The 16,966-nt window shown below is 39.9% G+C and overlaps 1 protein-coding gene across 1 annotated transcript in view; it reads right to left on the minus strand.

Annotated features, from left to right (window-relative positions):
* Nucleotides 1-16,966, minus strand: part of NIPSNAP1 (nipsnap homolog 1) — an 810,051-nt gene that overhangs the window by 779,309 nt on the left and 13,776 nt on the right. The window contains exon 2 of the mRNA XM_044068455.1: nt 3,788-3,915. Coding sequence (XP_043924390.1) covers nt 3,788-3,915 — 128 coding nt within the window. The remainder of the gene's footprint in view (nt 1-3,787; nt 3,916-16,966) is intronic.

Consider the following 16,966-nt stretch of genomic DNA (forward strand, 5'->3'; position numbering starts at 1 on the left):
GCACCACTCATCAGACCCATCATATAGAGTACAATGCCCCATTTGGGATGTACCTTATAAGACACCTGCGACAGCTGGAAAGACCACAGAAGTACCTCACCAAGAGGATCACTGGCCTCAAACAGATGCCCTATCCAACTCGACTGATAAAACTCCAGCTGTACTCGGTTGCATACCACCTACTCAGAGGTGATCTCTGCCTGACATACAAGGCCATGTCCAACCCAGAACTGATGGACCTGCTCCACCTAAAAAAAACATATCCCCTTGAGACACAAGCTCTAGGGATCTAAACCTCACCACAACAATAAACAGGGTGTGCTGGAGGGATAGATTCCTGTTCCAGAGACTTCCCATGCTCTGGAACAAGATTCCAATCTACATTAGGCAGAGCTCCTCAGTAACACTCTTCAAGAGAAACCATGACGAGTGGATGGGAAACAGAAACCCTGGGGATTCAGTGGCTCTGCTGGACAGAGGCACAGGGAACTAATCTAAGGGGGCGGCGAAAGCCAACACATTCCGGCTAGGCTTATAAATGCCTTTGAGCAGATAGCCTAGTACCTACCTATGAACCTATGTTTCTTTGTAGGGGGACTTTGTAGCCCCACACACTTCTACTTATATGTGCGAACTCTGAGATTTTCACTACAGTGAGAAAAGGGCAAATTCCAATTACCACTGTACAGCAATCTTGCAAAGAAAAAAAAAAAAAGACCAAGTTTGACCAACTGATTTTCAAATATACCAGCTTTGCACAATTTGACAAAATGACTGTTCGATAGAAGGTATATAAACCCATATACAAGTCTCAAATTTAGTACATGTTCCATGTATTCACAAACATGTTCTTACTCTGCTCAGGACTGCAAATACAGTTCCTGCAGTATCAAAACGTACCAATGCACAAGTTTTACTTACCTTTACCCTTGCCCTTATGGCTTGGATTGTGGTAAAAAAGGAAATAAACAGCCCATTTACCCGTTTAACAAATACAATAAACAGAAAAATATCTGCTCATTGAGGACAGCATCCCATCTTTTTCGTAAGTAATTTACTGTATCATAGTTTACACTGGTAAACTCTAGAAATAATACATTTTATGACTGGAGCTTTATTTTAGCTTTAGGTTAATGATGGTATATTACAGAAGACATGATCAGGTCTGAGTAAGCTACAGATCCTATGTTGGTCAACAAAGTGTCCAAAATAAGGTCACATGTGGTTGGATTTGCTTCACATTGTTTGCAACAGTTTTGGTTAACATTGTCAGGTAATACTCTGACATATATATTTAATGTTGATTAGCTTACTCAGTCAATGTCGAGGTGCTGCAGTTACTTGTAAAGACTGTACTACTTTCAATTTTATAAACTGGCATTTATTAAGGAAATCCTTACGTTACAAAGGGGGATTCATAACTATAAAAAAAGAAAATCATCCCATTTCAAACATTAAATAACTAAATAAACATCAGTACTCCAGAAACATCCATGACTAAAAGAAAACTCAAACATGTACTTCTGCAGGGTACAAATTTCTCCATACCCCCTTCCTTACCTAAATATACTAACTGGATGGTCGCACAGTTGAAGAGAAAGAACAAACACCATGTGAATGAAAACTATTCCAAACTCCATCTTCAAATTCCACTGCTGAATCCAAAGTAATCAAGTGTTGCACTTACAGTTCAAAATATAAAAGAAAAACCAAAAGTCTCACTGCTGAAAACTCAAAGCTATGAAAATGGCTACAACCTGGAATACTGAAGAACAACTTCCCAAAAATTACAGTGAAAACAGCGACTTTGGCATTTTGATCTGAAATGTATTGACTTAATATGCTCACTGACTAAACTGTGGTAAGGGTCATAGACAGCGTATGGTAGGCATCTACATTATACAGGGTTACAATCAGTCTCTGATCATAGCCTGCTCATTATGTTTTCTGCGACATGGATGCCAAGAAAGTCACCTCAAGAGCAAAGCTGACATTTAATAAAACTACACTTACTTTTGATGTATTACCTTAAGGTTTTGTTTTAGAATTTAAAGAGAACTAAGCAATACAGTGTGAAAATTAAAAATTTCCTGTTCAGTACCTGTGTTACCAGAAAGACAGTTAGAGAGACCATCTGGTGCAAACAGTCTGGCTTGGTGTACCTTTCACTCCAGGCTGATAGCTACTCAATTCCATGGGCATTTCTCTATGTCCTTGGCCCCTGAATGAAGGCTAACATTTTTTGTTATATACAAGTGCCATACAAGGTAATAAAAGGATTTTGCTATGGAGATGTGGATTTTATGTGCTTGTCAGGGTATTCAGTAATCCCACCTTCACCTGTTGCATATCCAACAGATAGAAACACCTTAGCCTGATTACTCCAAAGACAAACAGTGACTGTATTAGAATAACCTTTAATCCTATCTAATCTAGCTGAGATTTCCCTAAACTGGTTACCAGGTAGGCATTGCATGTCTTGCCCTTTAAAATAGCGGAGATATGTTTTTTTTTGTTTTTTTTTTTTTTTTTTTTTTACACATATAATGTAGCTACCAAACACTTGTATATTTTATACTTGGTGTCTATCTTATGGGCTTTAGAGTCAGGCTTGGATCAGATTTAGTCCCAAGTGTTTTGTTACTATAGACTCTGCTGCCATGTTAGTCTGACACACACACACACACACACACACACACACACACACACACACACACACACACACACACACACACACACACACACATGACATGATTGTTCAGTTGGCTGTGCCAAGTGTTATATTTATGAAATTCTGGTTTTGTGGAACTTAAGAATTATTACGGTACAAGTGAATTTTACAGGTGTTTGCTTCAGAACCGGGGGACAGAGGTAGGTTACAGCATGCTCACAAGGCATTGCCACTACTAAGGCTTTAACCTCAGTATACTGGCTAGGCTTACACCTTTCACAGATACCTAGTGCCTAGTCAATACAGAATAAAATTTCTATGAGCATAAAGCAGTTCTTGCACTGAAACATCAGAGTCTTTGAAAGTTTAGCAATGTAATGTTGCCATCCCCAATGTAAAAGTAAGAACCTTCCAATTAAAAATCAGAGAAATGTGTGTTTAGTTTTACTTTTGCCACAGAACAATTACATTTTCAATTTTATAACAGATTTTCTTTTCAGAGGATTTGTTTTCTATCTCACTCTTTTACAGTTACTTTGAAGGACATTACCAGTATTGGTACTAAACTGAGTTTTTAAGATTAACTTGAAAAGGCTTGAAGTTGCCAGTAATAGAATGTGTGACTATCTGATGTAAAAATAGTAGAGGGAGGATAACCAAAGCTTAATTTAAAGGAGGAGACCTTCACAGTATGATCCTGAATACCAGTAGCAGCAAATGAGATAGGAATGAGATGGGCTTTTAAAACTAAATTAAGCTAAAGGTGGACAATTTGAGAGTCACTGCACTTCCAAATATATCAGTATGGTGGGTGAGAGAAGGAAAATTAGATTTCCTTACTAAGCAATTTTTACTGACACACACTGTCTTCCCACTGTCAATGGCCAAAAACAGGGAACATAAGGACAGACACACAACATACCACACAGTTACCAGCCAAGAACACTGAATGGAAGGGAGAAACGTATTACCCCCAACAGCAGCATAAAAACAGGGAGCAGAGGGGACAGACACTCACGGTCTCTCCCTAAACAGAGGACAAGAACGAATAAAAGAAAAAAAAGAGAACTTTTGAAAGAAAGCAATGAAAAATGCAATATACATAGGGTTACTTACACTGCATCTTAAAGAGACTGCTGGTTTCCTTTTTTGAAAGCAAGTTGGAGTGGGCATCCTTGCGAGGGTCTACTTTGTGGACAAACAAAGAACGAAACCATCCTTTGTCATTCTCGTTTGTATATGTCCTGTAAAACACATCAAGATGCATAATAAGTCACAACACATATTAAGACTGTGTAAATTGCCTGCATTCCACTCAAACTTATGGTTCAGAACATGGTTCCAAGAAATGCAGTGCTGTTTATTTTTTTCATTCAAATATTTAGTTAACTATGACACACAAATAAGAATCTTATTTAGCTATGACCTATGACATGTACGACTGACAATACAAATCTACTATTTTGCCATAAAAATATAGTGTGACTCTTCCATACCAACTTCCTGGAATATATTTTGCTTATACCACTGCTGCTCTACAGTATCCCTTCCTTATAGACTTTGGGTTGGGTTGACCTTATCAGCATACACTGCAGCAAGGAAAAATAAGCCCCCTTTCTGTACGGTATATAGAAAACTCTGCTTAAGATAGCATACAGTGCAAAGGGAACACTCTTTTACAAAGCATACAATGTTTCAGCCACTATTTTTAACAGGTTTATGCCCCAGTACTGAGTCCAGTAAGCCCCTCACATCATTTGAAAATCAACCACGATTTAGCCAAAGAAGAAAAGCATAATGTAGTGCAAACAGAAACTGAGAAACTAAATACCTTCTTCAATATCTACAACTTAAGTTGGATGCAGCATTTTGACTTCAAAACATGTAGATAAAATGTGACACTCCTCAAATATTATTCTCAGATGCAGGTATGCAAAACAGGATAAGAAACACTCTAATGTAGTTTATTTACTAACAAACACAATGAACTTTTTAAGCCTCATAAACAGGTCAAGGTTAAGGCACTGTGCTGGCCAGCAGTGGGGCACAGAGGGATAAAACTGTAACATCTCAGGTGACCTAGGATCGATTAGAGGTTCAGGCATCTGAGGTGGTGGCAGGAAGAACAGTGTTCATCTACGTTTCCCCTGTGATGAGGCATGATCCACAGGGGAGAGCAGCTCCTGGATGAATCAGGCGAATGCACCTGGGATACCAAAGGGTATGTGACAAAAAAAAAAAAAAAACACTGGAAGCAGTCAGCAGCAACCTCCTGGGTGCCCTTAGGTTCTGTGCTGACCCCAACCCTGTAAAGGAAATAGTCCAGTGGCCATAGGCAAGGTGTACTGGGCAAGCTGAAAACAATGAATGGAAACAACAACACGACCAGTTAGGATATTGATAACACAGGCAATGCTACAGTGTTGTTTGCGACGGGCCAAAAAAATCCATGCACCAAGACACTACTGTGGGAGTGTGAGGGGGGGGATGAACTGTAGTTGACCTGGAAAAAATGTGATAAGGTGATTAAAAATATTCCCTGTTTTCTGTCATTGTTTTAAGATGTTGGAAAGGTATAGGGGCAGAATAAAGAGTCAAGAAAAGGAACAGCTAAAAAAGAAATACAGGAAAGAACCAATGACATCATGGCTAAATAGACCAGTTAAGGAAGGAATAAGGATAGCGCATACAGGTATGTGAAGGAGGGACAGAAGCTGTAAAGCAATTTTAGAAAGAGATTAAAAAAGGACAGCTAAAAAGATTACAACACTGATTCTCAGAGTGGAAGAGGAACCAACAGACAACATACAGCAAGGTAATAAAAGATGTTTTATGTATTGTAGCACATTTGGCCATTTTTGGCCACTCTGGGGAACAAAATACCTGAAGTATCACAGTTTGTTTTTTTATAGGCAATATACAGAAGTACTTAAATGAGTTAAAGTCACTCACTTCATATCTCGGCTTTCACAAACTCTTTAAACATGTCAGACAATCTTGCACTAAGCGACTAAAACAGAACTGTATTTTTTTCCCCAAATTTGGCTGAATGAAATAAAGTTTCAGTGAGACATATCCTGGGATTCAGAAAGAATTCCAATGAGCACAAAGCCTTACCACCACCAGCTATCCCTCATGGTAACCCTTTCTGATTCCTAGACTATTCTACTCCTCAAGTTCCCTGCTAGCAGGAGCATCAGTGCAGAGGGTGGTCCTACTGGCAGAAGTGCATGGTAACAAGCTATGTGCTACCTTCAGAAATGCCTAAAGTTCCTGATTTAAACTGATGAGCAAACTGATTACCACAACTGGAGAGTAAATGTAACACTGTCAAAAGACAGTGGTCACCCAGTGACTTCAACAGAAGCAGTTGCAGTGCAGATACCTTCAGTTGATATCAGTGAAGACATGGGTGTTATATGTACATGTGTGTGTGTGTGTGTGTGTCTGTCTGTAAGGGCAAGAATTATGGCGTTTACGTGTACATGTCTGCCTACCTGGATGGTTACAGTACTGGGGTTAGACATGAAATCGAGAAAGTGTGTGTTTTAGAGTGTGTATATGGGTGAATGGGTAAGTGTATACGTAAGTTCAGTCAAGTGGGAGATGGGGATTGTTTGATGTTGCATGTACGTGTGAACGATCAAGAGTTTGTGTATATATATATATATATATATATATATATATATATATATATATATATATTTATATATATATATATATATTTATATAATGTGTGTGTGTGTGTACATGTGTGCAAGAGTGTGTGTCTGTGTGTGTGTGTGTATGCCTGGTATTTAGTGTTTGTGAGAATGTGAATGTAGAAGAGTGTGTGCATGCGAGTGAGTAAGAGAATGTAGGGGTGCCTGTGCCAACTTGATGCATGGGCTGCCAATGTAAACACTAGAACTTTCACAAGTCTGACAGTGAGTAAACTTAAAACAAGGTTTTCTCATTGTGGCCACAGCTCTCCACGAACTGCATTTCCCACCGATCACATAAGTTGACTTACCTGCAGTATGCAATTTATGCAAGAGGTGAGTGTTGTGGAATCCTTGCCAAGGTCCTCTTCTCTTGGTAAACAAACAGTTTTGAAAGGCAAAAACAGCAAACTGTTCTTTTCTTACAAAGTTCATACACTGCCCTGTTCTTTTTGAAGTTGGTTATTAAGAATATAACTGTTTTTTCTTTTTACTTTGTTCATATAGGTTAAAGTCCTCTGCAATCTCTTGCGCATAAACACAAGTCCTCCTGCATAGCAATGTGGCAAGACTATTGTACTGGGGATTGTGCAAACATCATGGTATTGAAGTGGCTGAAAAACACTGGAAACATGAGCTACAACGCATCATAGAAAATGATTTATTTATTTATTTGCAGTTGGTTTACCAGGGTAGTCCATTGGGCCAAAATAACCCGTTTTCAATGGAGTCCTGGGGAGAAAAGCTCCAAAAACAAGTAGCAAGGTTACAATAAAGTATTTGGTTACAATTATTCAATTACTATGTACTAGTAAAAAAATGAAGGAAACTTAGAAATACAGCAGGCTAGTGAACAAATATGTACAGATATTACAATCTTGTATAGCTGAAAATAAAAAGTTTACAATACAGAAAACTGAGAAGCTTTTACAACTTAGGGTAGGCTACACTTGTGGTATATTTCATGCATTCAGGATGAATAGTTTAATACAAACAAGAGAAAGAAAAATGAGCTGACATAGAACTTTTACAGTCTAGAAACTGAGAAGCTTTTTCATCTAAGGGTATGTTACAGTTAAGAGGTACCTTTCAAGTATTCAGAATAAATAGCTTAATACAAGCAAGAGCGAGGTCTAGGAGAATAAGTGGAAATTCCCAGTGATGAAGTCTACATTACAAGGGATCACCCATTACCAATAGTTCAAAAGATAGATGCTAGAAAATGGTCCGTGAAAAGACAAAAGTAGCACTGATCTTTGAAATTGCCACATCCAGTGACTACAGTGTCTTGCGTACAGAGAGACACAAAGTCATAAAATATCAGGATTTGCAGGCAGAAATGAGAACAATGTGGAATAAAGATACCTAGACAGTTCAAATAGTAGTAGGGGCAACGGGTGTTATAAAAGAGAACCTACAATCATATTTAGATATGTTACCAATACATGTATCCCCGTACAAATTGCAGAAGTAGTCATTACTGGGCACATTGCAGGTGCTGAGAAGAGCACTTCTGGCTGACATCAAAGAATGAAACAATACTAACTTCATGAACTTTAATCATACTTCGACTTAGGAACGGGGTCCATTCCAGTCATGGTATTAGAAACCCCAAAGACTTGGATTAGTACAAAAAACTCCTGGAACAACCTCATGTTGACCAGGATCGAACACAGGAATGGTTAAGGAGAGGTGAAGTCAAACCAAAAGACAAAAGGTTAATACTGGCGGCCCAAGACAGTGAACTAATTACACGTTGGTTTGCAAAGTCCATTGAACATATCGGAGAAACAGACAAATGTAGGTTTTGTAAAACAGAATTGGAAAGAGTTGCACACCTTGTTGCTGGTTGTAATATACTAATGGCAGAAGGATTGTATACTGAAAGGCATAATAATGTGGCAAGACTGTTGCACTGGGGATTGTGCAAATATTATAACATTAGAATAGCTGAAAAACACTGGAAACATGAGACACAGAGTCTATACATGGGATCATCCATTACCAACAGTTCACAGACAGATGTGAGAAAAACGGATATAGTAGTCCATGAAAAGACAAAAGTAGCGTTGATCACTGAAAATCGCTACACCCAGTGACTACAGTGTCTTGTGTACAGCAAGACACAGTCATAAAATATCAGGATGTGCAGGCAGAAACAGCAGCAACGTGGAAGAAAAATACACAGTTCCAGTAGTAGTAGTAGTAGGAGCAATGTGTCTTATCTAAATATGATTGTAGATTCTTTTTATATGTTACAGATATATGCAACTCCGTACGAATTGCAGAAGGAGTCATTACTGGGCACATTGGGGGTGCTGAGAACAACACTTCTGGCTAACATCAAAGATTGAAACAATACTCATTTTGTGAACTTTAATCATACCTTAACTTAGGAATGGGGTCCATTCCCATCATGGTATTAGAAACTCAAAAGACTTGGAGAAATTAAAAGACGGATTTGTTGCACGTGTGCAAAACAAACAGCATCAGAAATAGACATTCTAAGAGTGTAAACCACATCTGCAACATAAATAAGATGGGTTTGAATAACAGGTAAGTGTTTCAATGATTACTCCTCTGGAACAGGCTTCCCATCCATGTAAAACCCATTCAAATGTAACTGGGACCAACTTTACCCCTGGTTTGGAACCTATGCCCCTAATGGACAGGGGAGCCTGTGAACACCTGATGTGTAAAGTATTCATCCAACAGTAAACTTCCTTGGGCTATTGGCACTTCAGCAATATATTTTGGGGTTTGTGTTCATTATCACACATTACGCTCTGAATTTGGAAAACACAACTTCAACAATCTTCCATCACCACCAACCCCCAGCCCTGCAGTAGACCACAAGAGCAGTAGTACAAGGGTGCAGGTAATGCTCTATACACTACTCATTCATTTATAATTTGTTTACTAGGGCAAAGTAGTGATCCACATGGACCAGTTTCAGGATCAGCCCCAAACATAACAGCAATATAAACAATGACTTCAGAGATGTAAATTAGTGCAATGTAAAGAATGTAAGGTTCTGTTTGGAAGTACAACACACACACACACACACACACACACACACACACACACACACACACATTTAACGACTCCATAAAATACTACAATTGAGAACAATTTTAACAAAACAAAAAATATATGCATCTACAGAATGAATAGAATGTTTTTGTACAGTATAAATTCAACAATGTAAGATATTCTAAAAAAGAAGGAGTATGTGTAGAATGGCACTATACTAGTCAGGATGACAGATAACCTGTCAGGACCTAGATAGATAGTGTACCACACAGTTAGAGTAAATACTTATAATTCAGATAGGAAGCACAAGCTGGGGGAATGGAGCTCAGACTGAGCAGAAAAAGGACCTAGGATGGTTGTAACTGTATAACTGTACCAATAGGTCATCGGGTACAGAGTAAACAAACTTTGGTTAAAACTAATGGGATAGATGGTGACCTCCTGAGAGAAAGGATGTACACTAGAGAGAAGGAAGACACTACCGCTACAATGAGCAAACCTCAAGTCTTGAGTACTCTGTACAGTTTTCCAGGCCTTACAAGGTTTACAGCACAACAACACTACAAAGGATCCAAGGAACACAAAAGGAGAAGAAGAAATTAAGTGCCATAGGGCTAGGCTGTGAGAGAAAGCTGTATAAGATGAGAGCTAATTTAAACTACAGACCATAAGAAATGAAGGAACATGATCTCTGTGCACAAAATATAAAAGCAGGGAAAGTGAAGAAGTGTGAAATGAAACAGTTCATCTAACCTTCTGGGTCGCAGATGGAACTGCTTGACTAAAAAAAATAAATAAATTATAATAAATAAATGCAGTTGGCTGTTATCATGATGGGACATTTACTTGCATTAAAGGCGAGTTAAATTATTATTATTACTATTATTATTGTAATTATTAATTACTAAACCGGGTCTGTGCATTTATATATCATCTTTGAGAAGTTCAGCATTTACTAAAATTGCCAGTTCTACTGGAGTTCTAAGGAGAACGGGGAAAAAAAGTCTTAGCAAAATAACTTATCTACCGTATTTCTCCGTAAATAAGACCTAACCAGAGAATAAGGCCTAGCATGGTTCCCAGGGTGGTCATGATATAAGCCCTACCCCAAAAATAAGCCCCAGTTAAGATCATCATCAACAACACACGACAGATGTGTTGAATTATAAAATAATAATATTATTGACACCTGTTGACTGAGGTACTCTGCTTGCCATTTTCAGACCATTCGGGCACCCAACTTCTTCCATTTGCAGAAAGTCGTAAGATTCTTTCCCCGGGAGTCCTCCACGATTCTTACTGTAACCCTAATCCTCACTCACACTTGGCGGTTGAGATCCTTGGCCCATAAACACCGGCAAGTGTACAACGCACGTAAAATGTGCGCACCTGATAACGAACGGGTGTGGTTGTGTCTTAACAGTGGCCATTTTGTCTTCCCACTCCTGTCTCGTGAGTCTTCAATTAACCCCCCCCCCAGACAAGACTGAGTGCAAAAAGAAAGAGTTACTCCATAGAGTACAAGAAAGGAATCGTGGAGAACTCCCAAGGAAATAATTTGATGGCTTTCTGCAAAGAGAAGAAGTTGATCTCCAAATGGTGAGCAGCATAAGTTAACCTCAGTCAACAGGCCAAGAGAAATGCTAAAAAGTGCAAGTGTGGATCAGGTCGGCAACCATTATTTCCTGAGCTGGAAGACATCATCTGTGAATGGAATGCTAACAGGAGAGCAAAGGCTTTGGTTGTGCGCAGGGCTGCTATTCAAGCATTTGCCCTTGCAATGGCACCACAGCATCACAACATTGGCTGGATGGCTTCCTTCAGTGATATGAGCTGTTTCTAAGAAGATCGACAACACTGTTCAAGCTGGAAGATACTGAAGTTATTAAACGTCCACTTGCATTCGAGTCCTTTGCTGATGGCATCAACTTTTCTAAATACCAACTCTCCAACATGATTGCTATGGATGAAACTGCAGTGTTTATGGGCCAAGGATCTCAAACAATTGATCAGAGGGGTGCCTCAATCCACATTCCATCCACTGGTTATGAAAGTGCACGCATTACCTGCATTTTGGCAATTTGTCTAGATGGAAAGAAATAATCATTAGTGAGGGTAAGAAAGATGAGATTGAACGTGCTTCAGACATTTATATTCTTGAAACCAAAAAAGCCTGGTGCACCCAAGCAGTTATAAGGAAGCGGGTCGATGTAATGCTGCCACTTGTTTTGCGAGGTGGCAAAGAGGTCTGCTAGTCTGGGATTCGGCCAGCACTCACCTCGCTAAAGACATGAAGAATTTCCTTGCACAGAGAAGAAAAGATCAAATAATGATTCCCACAAGAATGACTGCCTATCTCCAGACTTTTGACATTGCAATAGAACCATTTGCGCATGGAACTCAATGATTACACTGAAAATAGAATTGAGAGAAATCAGCGTGGAAACTTTGTGAAGCCTAGCCTGCAAGAAGTCGTGACTTGGGCGAAGAATTCATGAGATAAAATCACTGACAGCTGTGTTGCCAATGCACTATGAGCAGGCTACATGGACAAACAGTGCTCATTTAAGGAGAGCTCTATTGTTAGGCATGACAGATTGGGGACAATGGTTCTACAGGAAATGGAGTCACAAGAAATTCAGGCCAGAATTTGGGGGTTGGAGACTTATGACAATGTTCCAGAAGAAGATGACATGACTGTATTTGAATAATTGTTCCATTATCAGGGCAAAAGAATGGATTGCAGAAGATGACATGACTGTATTTGAATAATTGTTCCATGATCAGGGCAAAAGAGTGGATTGCTTCTGCTTTCAGCAAGCTCTTGCAAGTTTTATGAGTTTATTGTATTAAGGGAACGTTTCAGTCTCAAGGGGTAATTACAAAGTACAGTCACTAGTTCACAGACTTCATTTTTATGACTTTCCATCGTTCCTCTCTTATGGTTTGGGTAAGGAATAAAGAAAGCATCACCACTCAAAAAGTGGCAGTTATTCACATGTTTTATTCCCCTCCTCCAATACACATGTATCAAGATTTTTCTGCAATTTCTGTTAAGCATGAAATATTGCACTGTGAAAGCCAAGGTGTAAATGTTCTGAAGTTGAAATGTTTGTTATATAGAATTCTCACACAACTGAGAACGCGTTACCTAGAACTGTTGCCCAATAAAGGAAAAGTACTAAATAAATGTCGATTTGTATACATGAATAAATGTCGATTTGTGTACATGAATAAATGTAGATTGTTGTACGGGGGGGGCTATGTGAAGATTGGGTGAAGATAGGAGAAGGCCGCCAGCCTAGCCAGATAGAATTTTGGAGACAATTCTGTCATCTGTAAATATTAATGTAAACCACAGGCTTGTCTTAAATGGTAAAAACAGTGTTACATGTGGAACTGGAAAATAATGTAACAACAGTGCACTCTGCTGACCAAGCAAAGCATGTTGTGACCCTTTGATCTAAACACAGCTCCAGCCAGTCTAGATGAAAGAATTCTTGCTATTGTTTTAAGGACAGAGTTAATGGCCAGAATTTGCAAGCATAAATTTCCTTTATTGCTCTGGTTTCCACCCAGAGGCAAAGAATGTAAATGTAGTTTCTGTTAGCCTGGGAACCCCAGGGAAGTGTGAATAATGATGTAGTGTGAATCAGGACTGTAATATCAATTTAAACAGAGAGAATCAGAGATCACCAAGCATTTTTGTCTTGACCATCCAACTCACAGCACTGTCTTGCTCTATATGTAAGTTTATCTTAAACTTTTCTCTTAGGAATAGCTAGAAACTAGAAAGATTCCCAAGTGTTTTTCTGTGATGTCAGAACTGTGCTACTGAATTATTTTAGGTATTTCTCTGTGATCTCTGACCTCGACTAGCACTGTGTAGTAAAAAGTATTGTCTTGTGTTTTGACTATTTGTTATTAAATATTTTTAAACCCTTTCAACTGTGGTTGTTTTTGTAGAGATAATTTAAGCTCTTTAGGGTACTTGCATGCCTTTGGTAAAATTGTACGAAGCCACTATAATAGCTTTAGCCCTTGGCTATACTGCCAATTGGATAATAGTATTGCACAGTAATAATTGGATACCCTTTTAAGGGCCTTTGAGTAGCTGATAAATATTAGTGGGTGGTGGCAGCTGGTACTACCATATAGTCTGGGAAAAAAGGGCACAGCTAGCAAAACTGTGCCAGCCCTCCCCAGGAGTGTCTGTGTGGTTGTATAAACTCTTCTCAAAGTGTGTGTGTCAGCTACTTGGGCAGGGACACGCACTGGTTGGACAGGGAGGGTGTTAGAGATTTTAGCTTGCCCACTAGGCTGAGATCTGGACCCTATAGCTCTGCCAGTGGGGAGTCTTATTGGGGACCTGGAGTGCAAGGGAGCGACCAGCCCCGGACTGACTGATCTCCGTGTGCTCCTAAGGGAAATTGCACTTTACTGAGTGTATTTATTATCCTTTCCCCCTATATGAGACACCTCTCTCTACTGTTAGTGGTGAGGATTGTGGTCCATTGATTGCTGGGCCAGGGCACGGGCATCTCAGGGTAAATAAGGCATCCCCTGATAATAAGCCCTAATGCATATTTCGGCAAGGGAAAATGTATAAAACCTGGTCTTATTTTCGGGGAAATATGGTAATTTGCCATCATCATCAAATTTAGTTATCTTTATATCTGAAAAAGAAGAAGTGGTCCCAGTGCATAGCCCTGCAAATGGACAGGTGGCACACCACTGGTAACCGCCCCCACCCCCACTGGGATGATCAGGTTCTCCACTCTGAAGAGTTGCAGCCTGTTGCTTATCTAGTGTTTTACCAAATGAACTACACATAGCTAAACAATACTATTTCTGCCTGTTTTATTCTGTTATTACCTGTTTTTACTGTTTTTAATAGCTTGAATTGTTTGTTGCACTTGCTTGTTTAAGTTTTGCATAAAAGTTAAACAACAGGCTAATACACTCAAGTGTACTAGCTTTTGATAGCAATTAGTCGAAAAACACAGCATTTATTGTATTTTCTGCCTATTTGAAAAAAAACTTGAAAAAAAAAAAAATACTCTTGTTTTCCATACTTTCCTAATAGTTTGTTCCAGTGATCAGATTTTGCTGATCCCTGGGCTTTGTCTTGGTTCCTGTGTTTCTCCATTTTCCTTGTTTGGTCAAGGGAAGTTTCTTTACTCACCAGTGAGGATGGGGAGTACTGAGCTGCCTGTTTGTCCTCAGAGGAGTGGTTTAAACCAGTAACTTGTAGTTTATTGGCCATTTTGGGTCATTTCCTGTCTTTTCCAGCCCCCTGCTATAAAGCGCGCTTTGGCGGGCTTTTCTGGCTATAGAGAACTCAGCACAGCTCCTCGTGGTGTCCAGCAGAGTTCCTAGAGCAGCAGAGACCAGAAAGACAAACTTTCCAGATTCTAAGTATTTTTTTCTGCATTTTCGACTTTTTAAGCCTTTCGACTACTATTTCTGCCTGTTTTATTCTGTTATTACCTGTTTTTACTGTTTTTAATAGCTTGAATTGTTTGTTGCACTTGCTTGTTTAAGTTTTGCATAAAAGTTAAACAACAGGCTAATACACTCAAGTGTACTAGCTTTTGATAGCAATTAGTCGAAAAACACAGCATTTATTGTATTTTCTGCTTATTTGAAAAAATCTTGAAAAAAAAAAAAAAAAATACTCTTGTTTTCCATACTTTCCTAATAGTTTGTTCCAGTGATCAGATTTTGCTGATCCCTGGGCTTTGTCTTGGTTCCTGTGTTTCTCCATTTTCCTTGTTTGGTCAAAGGGAAGTTTCTTTACTCACCAGTGAGGGTGGGGAGTACTGAGCTGCCTGTTTGTCCTCAGAGGAGTGGTTTAAACCAGTAACTTGTAGTTTATTGGCCATTTTGGGTAATTTCCTGTCTTTTCCAGCCCCCTGCTATAAAGCGCGCACTAGCGCAATTTAGCGGGGAGCTGCTACCGTTGCACACTAGGGCAGCGCCGGTTAATCAGGTTTAAACTATTCGGGCTACCTAAAGTCCACTCTTCAAATTTTCCCTTAAAACTACCTTCCTCAAAGTATACTACTGTTCTTATTAGTGTATCCTATAACTATAAATTATCTCTACTTGACTCCCAAGTAGACTATTCTCTATCTGTATAGCCCAGCACTTGCTCCTACCGTACCTATCACCTTGATACAGCACTCTTGTTACAGATAGTACCCCAAAAAAGCAAACCCCATTTCTCGGTCACCCACACCCCCCAAAACCTTTAAGTTTTTCCGACTATTCCTTCTAACATGTCAAGGGATCAGTTGCTAATGTCCTCTCCTGCTCAGCTGGTGAACCTGGGAATACTGAGGCAATGTTACAATTGCCTCATGTACACAGACAACCCTCTCCTCCTCCCACAAAACACAAATACATGCGAGAGATGCAACTATACGGCCAAACTGGAGGCTGAGCTCTCTCAACATAGGACTGGCAAGACCAGACAGGAGGAGAAGGTAACCACACACACTATAGACCCAGTCTCACATAATACCATCACAACCTCAAATCATACACATAAACACACAAAGACATACTCTGAGGCTCTGATCAAAAATCTACCAAAACAGCAGAGGCCACCAAAGCAGACACCCAAACAACTACCACCTCAGAACACAACACCTGCAACACATAGACCACACAGTCAGAGTGTCAAGCAGTCACAGCCCTTAAGGCCAAACACAATGCCAGACACAATAGTCATTGGTGACTCCATAGTCAGACACACTAACATCCCGCTCACCAGACTGAGTAAGGAAAAGGTCACAGTAAGCTGCCTGTCGGGCGCTAGAATCCGCCACATAACGCAAGCACTCAGGTCTCTCAACAGCAGGTACAAGTACGACTCAATCATTGTCCACGCTGGTGTAAATGACCTGAGACGTACCTCCTTGGACTACATGAAGAGAGACATAGAGGAGCTCTCTGATTATGTAGCCCAAGCAGGTATGACCCTGACCTTGAGCAGTATCCTACATTCACCAAGAATGATGCCACAATACAGAGATAAGATGATCAGCTTTAACAATTGGCTTAAACTCTGGTGTCATTCAAAGGGGATCCAACGTCTGTCTGCCTGGGATGACATGCTGGACAAGCCACGCTGCTTCATGAGGGACGGCTTGCACCTGTCACCCCTGGGATTCGGATTTTGGCAAAGGCTCTTGCCACCCCGTAGTGCCTTTTTAGGCAAGGCTCAAATTCTAAACCTACCACCCTAGAACACAACAAAGAAAAAACTAAGGGTAATGCTGCTCAATGCCAGAAGTCTCAACCTCAAGATGTACGCACTCGAGGCCCTTCTCAGTATGGAGAACATCGATGTCTGTGCTGTGACAGAAACCTGGTTCAAGGCTCCTGAGAGCACCCCAGCACTATCAGGTTTTACCTCATATCATGCGTTCCGGCCCCAAAATCCGGACAATACCAAGAAAGGAGGGGGGTATCCATATTCATCAAGGACACCCACACCTCAAGATTGGTGGCAACGCATGATGCATCGGAAACCATCCAGGTGCAATTAACCATA

The sequence above is a fragment of the Protopterus annectens genome, chromosome 4.part0, assembly GCF_019279795.1.
Source record: "Protopterus annectens isolate FY-2018-M chromosome 4.part0, PAN1.0, whole genome shotgun sequence".
Classification (NCBI taxonomy): domain Eukaryota; kingdom Metazoa; phylum Chordata; order Ceratodontiformes; family Protopteridae; genus Protopterus; species Protopterus annectens.